The sequence below is a fragment of the Leptodactylus fuscus genome, chromosome 1 (genome assembly GCF_031893055.1).
Source record: "Leptodactylus fuscus isolate aLepFus1 chromosome 1, aLepFus1.hap2, whole genome shotgun sequence".
Classification (NCBI taxonomy): Eukaryota; Metazoa; Chordata; class Amphibia; order Anura; family Leptodactylidae; genus Leptodactylus; species Leptodactylus fuscus.
The window spans coordinates 129,734,525-129,743,656 of record NC_134265.1 but is presented as its reverse complement, the minus strand read 5'-3'; the positions used below and the strand labels follow the sequence as shown (position 1 = coordinate 129,743,656).

General features: G+C 40.5%; 1 protein-coding gene across 1 annotated transcript; it reads left to right on the top strand.

Moving 5' to 3' along the window:
• Positions 1 to 1,592: 1,592 nt before the first annotated feature.
• On the top strand, positions 1,593 to 2,570 carry LOC142204058 (taste receptor type 2 member 40-like). Its single transcript, XM_075275305.1, has one exon. It carries the CDS (start codon positions 1,593 to 1,595, stop codon positions 2,568 to 2,570), a length of 978 nt encoding a protein of 325 aa, XP_075131406.1.
• The last annotated feature ends 6,562 nt before the right edge of the window (positions 2,571 to 9,132 follow it).

Here is a 9,132-nt window from a genome sequence, read left to right as displayed (position 1 = left end):
TGAAGAAGGGCGTAGTATAACGCCCAAAACGCGTTGTGTGAGTTTTTGATGTCAATAAAACCGAATTTGCCATTTTTACCAAACAAGAGAGCGCAGTTCCTTACTCCTGGATTCATACCGAATCTGAGTTGTTGGTCCTTTTATCCAAATTATTGACACCTGTGAGGTGCCAGGAACATTGCTGCCTCGACCTAGGAGAAGCATTTTGTGGCTTAACATTTGCAAATAGTGTTGTGGCTTTCATCCACAACCCTCCAAGGTGAGCCCCTCTGCTTAATTAACACCCTATAATTCAAGAAGTACTACACTACGGTCTGCTCGGTGGTTGTTATTTTTTTCTTTTGAGATAGTTTAGTTTATGTTAGACTTGCAGTGCAGTAACTGCAAGACTTTGGAATTCATTTAAGCGGCTGCTTTGTGCTGCAGTGGCAGCTGCCCTGTGTGTAACAGGGAGCACATAGTTTGTGGTGTAGCCCGGCAGTGAGGTTAACTGTCGGGCCTTGTTCACACCAGTACGCCTTGCAGTTCTGAGCCAAGTGGGCTCCACAGGATATATTTATTATTTAGTTTTTTTAATATATCCTGCCAGTCATAACAGTTTGCCACTCATGAACCTTTATTATACTTTACGGTCTCTTCACGAAAGTGGTCTCGCAAGGTTATCCCAACAAATAAAATGGGTCTGCCTGTGCAGCACATCAGATATGTCTGCTCATGGGACTACAGTACAATCAATAATTTGTAACATCACATTTATACCCATATACATTTAATGACCCCTAGAGGCGACAAACAAAATATATATCGCACCATTCATGATCTAATTGTGTAAAGAACCTGTTAGCTGTTAAACATTGAAACATTGATTGTGGTGTGGTGCAGTAGGTACTAATGTATTGTACAGCTTTACAGTATATCGATTTCTAAGATTCGTTCTCACTTTATTTTTGTATTATTTTAAATGAAATTTGCCATGACTGATTGCTAATACACAATAGAAAACGAAGAAAGTCATATATGGATCTATCTATCTATCTATCTATCTATCTATCTATCTATCTATCTATCTATCTATACACACACATACTAAAGCTTGTCCATGTCTGGTTTAGTAAATACACATTACAGGCCTCGTTCAAATCTGCGCCTTGGGTCTCCGTTATGCAGGTTTCCGTTTCCTGCCCGAAACTGGACAGAGGATGGAAACCTGTGGTCATTTTTCAAACCCATTTGAATGGGTTTGAAAAGTGCCCGGCTGTGAACACCGGTGAGCGTTTTGTGCTCTTCGTGGTGAAACTGATTTTTTTTTAACCGGACACAAAGTCGGACATGGAGGACATGCCACGGAAAGCACAAAACGCTCACCGGCACTCACAGCCGGACATGGTCTGACAAGTTTCCATCTTCTGTCTGCAGAAGATGTAAACCTGAAAACAGAGACCCGAATGCTGGTGTGAACCCAGCGATATCTGTGTATAATACATACTAACAGCGTTCAATTCAATAGAAAGACTAAAATTTTCCAATGTTTTTTTCAGTTATTCCATCTCAGATTTGCCCTACTGTGAAGCGTAGATTATATAGCACAAATAATGGTGACTGTTTTTGTCCTCACATCCATGGCTATCTTGGGACTTACCACCATTTTGGGAACCTTCACTAACTGTGTCATTGTGTCAGTAAATCTTGTGGAAAAAGTAAAAGGCAAGAGTCTCGGCTCATCTGACCTAATTCTAGTGACACTTGGTCTGTCCAATATCACATTCCAATTTGTCATGGTGGCAAATGACTTTCTAAGCCTTCTGAGAAGTGACCTGTACTATTCAGATGAAGTTTATGCTACTTTTAATGCCTTATTATTTCTCCCGATCTATGCCAGCTTTTGGTTCACAGTCTGCCTTTGTGTGTACTACTGTTTGCAAATAGTCATTTTCACCAATCCTTTTTTAATACGTCTCAAAGCAGAAATTCCTAAGTTGGTTCCATGTTTCCTTGTGACAACAGTTCTCATTTCTGTGGTTATTAGTGTACCAGCAATATGGAGCACACACAAAGAAATCCCAAGTGAAGGTGCACCTCTTAACCAGAGTTTGGAAAGCAACGTACCAAAATTGAGCTTTACCTACTTGCTGCCCACCAACATTATAGGTTGTTCAATCCCTTTAATCCTTGTGGGTATTTCCAACGGCCTTATTATTAAATCACTTGGGACTAATAGTAAGAACATTGAGAAGATTACAAGCAATACTGTTAGTCAACGAACAGAAGCTAGAGGAAGAGCAGCCAGGACTGTGGGTTGGCTCCTTGTTCTCTACTTATTATTCTACATCTCAGAAATCATGATGTTTGTTGACTTCTTCCCTCCAAGCAGTGTTGGATTTTGTGTTTGCTTGATGGTTATCTACATCTACTCCCCAGCACAGTCAGTCATCCTCATTCTGGGAAGTCCTAAACTAAAGAAAGCACTACAACATTTTCTCCAACTTTTACAGCATTGTAACAATAAGACAATTGACAACCCAAAGATTCTTTCCATTAAGCTCTATGTGCACAAAGCTGTGAATGAGTGAATAAAGCGGAATTATTGTAGGTCGCAAGATTAAATTTTCAAGTCTTCAAGTCTGCCTTTTCTTCACTATTGGTAGTATGAGCACAAACCCATCTCTTCAACAGAAATACAAACTTGCTTCTTTTGAACTTTTAGGTACCTTCAAAGCAAGCATTTTACTTCTACCCTCTGTTAAAAAGCATTCAAACTTTGTCCATTATAACCTCTGACGCTACATATTGGTCTAATATTGCTCAAGCTCCATGTACCAAGGCAAATCTCCACCCTGTAGGCCATCCTCCAGCAAAACATCCCTCACTTACACTAATAGATAAAAGTGAATTGAGTGCAGTATCTAAAAGTTCCATGAATTTGTGATGGAGACCTCTTTCAAAATATTTCTTTATTTGTGTTTAGTAACCGGACATATACAGTATCTGATATAGTCTCCGTTTAATCTCCAATTTGTTTCAAAAGCTGCTATGAGATCGATTCAATTCACCATTTTTGGTGGACTTGCCCAATGGATCCAAGTCTATCAACTTGTCCATACAGTTACAGATACATAATAAGTAGAGATGAGCGAACAGTGTTCTATCGAACACATGTTCGATCGGATATCAGGGTGTTCGCCATGTTCGAATCGAATCGAACACCGCGTGGTAAAGTGCGCCAAAATTCGATTCCCACCTTCCCTGGCGCCTTTTTTGCACCAATAACAGCGCAGGGGAGGTGGGACAGGAACTACGACACTGGGGGCATTGAAAAAAATTGGAAAAAGTCATTGGCTGCCGAAATCAGGCGACCTCCATTTTAGACGAATAGTGGATTTCAAATCCGGGTCATATGAGAATGTGAACTTTGTGACTATGAGACAGGGATAGCTGTACAGGCAGGGATAGCTAGGGATAACCTTTATTTAGGGGGGAATGTTATTAAAAATAACTTTTTGGGGCTCTATCGGGTGTGTAATTGTGATTTTTGTGAGATAAACTTTTTCCCATAGGGATGCATTGGCCAGCGCTGATTGGCCGAATTCCGTACTCTGGCCAATCAGTGCTGGCCAATGCATTCTATTAGCTTGATGAAGCAGAGTGTGCACAAGGGTTCAAGCGCACCCTCGGCTCTGATGTAGCAGAGCTGAGGCTGCACAAGGGTTCAAGCGCACCCTCGGCTCTGATGTAGGAGAGCCGAGGGTGCACTTGAACCCTTGTGCACCCTCGGCTCTGCTACATCAGAGCCGAGGGTGCGCTTGAACCCTTGTGCACACTCTGCTTCATCAAGCTAATAGAATGCATTGGCCAGCGCTGATTGGCCAATGCATTCTATTAGCCCGATGAAGTAGAGCTGAATGTGTGTGCTAAGCACACACATTCAGCTCTACTTCATCGGGCTAATAGAATGCATTGGCCAGCGCTGATTGGCCAGAGTACGGAATTCGGCCAATCAGCGCTGGCTCTGCTGGAGGAGGCGGAGTCTAAGATCACTCCACACCAGTCTCCATTCAGGTCCGACCTTAGACTCCGCCTCCTCCAGCAGAGCCAGCGCTGATTGGCCGAATTCCGTACTCTGGCCAATCAGCACTGGCTAATGCATTGTATTGGCGTGATGAAGCAGTGCTGAATGTGTGTGCTTAGCACACACATTCAGCTCTACTTCATCGGGCTAATAGAATGCATTGGCCAGCACTGATTGGCCAGAGTACGGAATTCGGCCAATCAGCGCTGGCTCTGCTGGAGGAGGCGGAGTCTAAGATCGCTCCACACCAGTCTCCATTCAGGTCCGACCTTAGACTCCGCCTCCTCCAGCAGAGCCAGCACTGATTGGCCGAATTCCGTACTCTGGCCAATCAGCACTGGCTAATGCATTGTATTGGCGTGATGAAGCAGTGCTGAATGTGTGTGCTTAACACACACATTCAGCTCTACTTCATCGGGCTAATAGAATGCATTGGCCAATCAGCGCTGGCCAATGCATTCTATTAGCGTGAACTGAGTTTGCACAGGGGTTCTAGTGCACCCTCGGCTCTGCTACATCAGATTGCTACATCTGATGTAGCAGTGCCGAGTGTGCATCAGATGTGTAGTTGAGCAAAACTGACTCAGCACTGCTAAGTCTCTGCATTCGCATAGGAATGCATTGGCCAGCCTTCGGCCAATCAGCGCTGGCTCTGCCGGAGGAGGCGGAGTCTAAGGTCGGACCTGAATGGAGACTGGTGTGGAGCGATCTTAGACTCCGCCTCCTCCAGCAGAGCCAGCGCTGATTGGTCGAGTTCCGTACTCTGGCCAATCAGCACTGGCCAATGCATTTCTATGGGGAAAAGTTAGCTTGCGAAAATCGCAAACTGACAGGGATTTCCATGAAATAAAGTGACTTTTATGCCCCCAGACATGCTTCCCCTGCTGTCCCAGTGTCATTCCAGGGTGTTGGTATCATTTCCTGGGGTGTCATAGTGGACTTGGTGACCCTCCAGACACGAATTTGGGTTTCCCCCTTAACGAGTTTATGTTCCCCATAGACTATAATGGGGTTCGAAACCCATTCGAACACTCGAACAGTGAGCGGCTGTTCGAATCGAATTTCGAACCTCGAACATTTTAGTGTTCGCTCATCTCTAATAATAAGACAATGAAAGATTTCTCTCTCCCAGATGGAAGCTTATGTTTTTGGTGAAAAGGCAGAACATAGTCTATGGCCTGAAAACATTCTTGACTTTATTTTTTAAATATACCAGACAATTAACTATTATATGGTTAAAAAATAATAATTGTTCTGACAAGGAGAACTCTTAAGGAAATTCCAAAAGGTCTGGAATTCCTATGTGAACCCCTTCCTAACATACGTGAATCCTTTAAGCAAGTCTTTAGTTCCCATTATAGGGCTTTCCAACACTTCACAATACCACCATATAGCTTTGTTCTTCCTCAATGTCCTCTCCGCCTGCTAAGCCTTGTACAGGCTGCCACCCTATTCTTTGTACTTTACTGTTTGTATGAATGATTTATTCTATGCTATGTTATGCAAATCAGATTTATCTCACTTGACTTGTTTTACTTGTTTGGTTTAATGTTACCATTTCTATGTCTCATGCCTTATACTGTAGTTACATTCTGTGTATTTACCTTAATATGTACATGTACATTAAGGCACTGGGTTTTTTCATATTTTTGAAAATGTAATAAAAACAAGGTTTAAAAACAAAAATTCAGTAAAGTTGAATTTCTAACGAGCAAACAATAACATTGTATACAAAGGATAATAGATGACAAAAAATGTACAGCTTAAAATACCAAAAAAAACCATGACCTACACAGTGTGGCCCATATTTACTATTGTGGTTATGTTTAGATTCTAGAGTAAATGTGGGAGATCTTAGGCGCATCTTGGTGCAACTTTGCACAACTACTTTGTGCTAAAAAAATTATCTGACACGCTAGTTATGTGGGCATGGCTTATCAGAAAAAGTTTAAATACACCAAAATTGTGTCATAAAATTCTGGCTCAAAGTAAGCCGGCTAAAAGGTGATAGAAATTTAAGACTTGACAGTCCAAAGATACGCCAGATCTAACATCAAGTACAGACACCATGATAAGTTTGGACCTCTGTTGTGAAATCAGCCTTTGATAGATTGATGTAAAATACAAGAGGTCTTTGGATTTGCCTTAATAGTACATAGAATACATTTCCTTGCAAAAATTGACTGCTTCAATTTTACACTTTACAATTTTAAAACTCCAAAACGCGTTGCGTGTTGGTTTGATGAAAAAATAATAGTATTTTTCCTAAAACACGGATCTGGTAAGCACTGATTCTACGTCCGCATTTTAAAAATGTCATTGCATCACTATTATAAATCAAGCTAATTTTTCCTTCATATTATATTATCTTTTTTTATTATTGAGAATAGTTCAATTAATAAGTAAAGTCTAACATATATGTAACTACATAATATCTGACAAATAAGGAAATTTTTAAAAGATAAATTTGCTTAAGTATTGAGGTCTATGATAGAATGAAAACAATGTAAGAAAAACGCAATGCTCATTCAATGTCTGGTCTTGTGAGTCCTCAAGAGTTATAGTGTCCCACTTGGAGTGCCTCAAACACCGACATCTCCTGCAGTTAAAAGCTCAATTTATTGCAAAGTGTTAAAACAATATTGCCAATATTTTTAAGCCAACTATTAAGTGGTGGACTATTAGACTAAACAGTTCAATAATACGCCAGATTGATCAAACAATATCAGAAAATGTGTTATATCGGGTACAGTCAGACTGTCGATCTATAAATCTATCTATATAAATCTATATTTGCACTGTATAAAGCTATGATACTATTAGTATATCTGCCCCACTGTTCTTAATCATAGCTGAAGTTGCTCCTCTGAACATGGATATTAAGGCCAGGACTAAGCTGAAACTTTTTATAGCGCTATTGATTGATTTTAACTATTGGGGCCAGCTACAGCCACAAAATTGCAAGCCACTCAGTATTTTTTTTTACTTCAGCTGCAGCTCAATAGTTAAAATCAATTTGTTGCACTACAAAAAGTCACAATTTACCACTGGCCCACCACCTGTACACCATGACCCACCATCATGGTCAACATAGCTGAACAATATTGATATTACACTTGGAACTCAAACAATTAAGACCACGAGGATAATGCTACCCGCATCCACCACTCTCACAGTCTTAATCTGAGGAAGTATGCATATTTACTGACTTATTTTGTTCTAGCCTGACTTTTAATATGAGTATTCGCCAGAAACAGATGTGAAAAACCGAATCGTATATAATATAATAATATAATTGTTATAATGGCCATGTGCAAAGGTCTAATCTGGCCTAACTGTCTAAATTGAAAACTCTCTTAGTTGCTCATAGCGACCAATCATGACACAGCTTTAATAATTAGAAATATAAGCTAGGCTGTGTTTTCATGCTTGGAAATAAATCCAGCATTTATCTGCAGGAGGCGCTGGACCCTCATATCTCCATTCTTGGTCTACTGTAGAATTCCTCGAGAACACTGCAAATGCTGAGAAAGGAATTTTCCCTAAAGACTTGCAATCATCACATATATCCTGTGAGCAGACTCAGCAGTAATTTCTGATGAAGCGGTAATTATGTAAGCAATGCTTAACTCGTGAAACATCCCCTTTAATTGGAGTGATTATAATGAGGCAGAGTTATATAAAGGGGTTGTATTTCACAACCATATAGATGCCCCAGTCAAGAGAAAGAAGACTTCTAGCATTTACCCTGAGTAAGTAGAAGAAGCTCCACTCGACTAGGCTGGTGGGAGAACTGATATATTATAACATACCTGCCTAATGGGAAAAAACATTGATTATTCTGTATTTATCAACCACTGCACCCATTTTTTTGATTTTGCATTTATGTTTTCTACTTCTCATTTTTCAAAGGCTATAACTTTTGTGAAGGCTTATTGATGCCAGTGAAAGTTGTACTTCATAATGGTACCATATAACATTCCAAAGAATGTACTGCAAAGCTGGAAAAAATTCAGAATAGGATTAAAAAATGGGATTTACAGCATTCATACGTGGTAATAATGACACTTTACCTGTGTAATGCAAGTTGGTATGGTCATGGTAAAACCAGATTTAGGCTGGGGCCACACGTGGCATAAACCGCAGCATTTTACAGTGCCTGCAAGAGGATGGGATTCTAGTAAATTCCATCTAAACATTGCGGAAGAATATGCGCAGTAGATATACTATGATTTCCAAAACCATTGCAATTTTGGAAATCGCAGCATATCGATTATACCTACGGAAATGCTGGTGGTTTCCCTATAGGTATAATGGAAGCAGAGGAAACTTTTGCAGACTTTCTGTGAAAAACGATGCAGAAAAAAATGTGATGCATTGCCGCCACGGTTTTTCCTGCAGTGCTTTTTTTGCTGTGGTCCGCTACAGGGAGCCTTAGCCTTATATAGTTGTGTTATGCTTTAGCAGAGTTGCTTTAATCATAGGGCAAATGGTTATCCACAGCTTCCCTATGATATGGAGTCCCCTCAGCTGACCCAGATCGATCAGGACAGTCCTGCATTTGGGGGGCTGTCCCACTGTTCCCGGAATCAGGTAACAAATTCAACTCTATCTACATCCTCAGTTGAATACAATGGTGAAGCATGGAGCTATCAACTCCGTGCATCATTATTCAGGCTTCGGGTAATCCTGTCTGTGGTAAAGAGGCGCGATGAGAGTTGAGCCGCAGACATCATTAAAACCAGAGCCTGCAGGCAGCATTTTGGCGACTGAGTAGGCAAGGTGCATTATGAGTGGTCTACTTAAATTATTTGTGAGGGGCCCACTTAGGAAAAGTACTGAGCTCACTAATGTATTTTGTAAAATGTCTGAGCAAAATAAAATTTGAACATTTCGATTTCTTTCACCCCTACATTGCTCACCAATGACACATATATATAGCCTTGCCATATGTATACATATTAATAGCTTGGCCATTTTCAGACATACAGATTCCTAATGTGTTCATAAATAAGTAATCTAGAAAATGGAGGTGATTTTTTTGTTTTTTACATTTTTTATATACT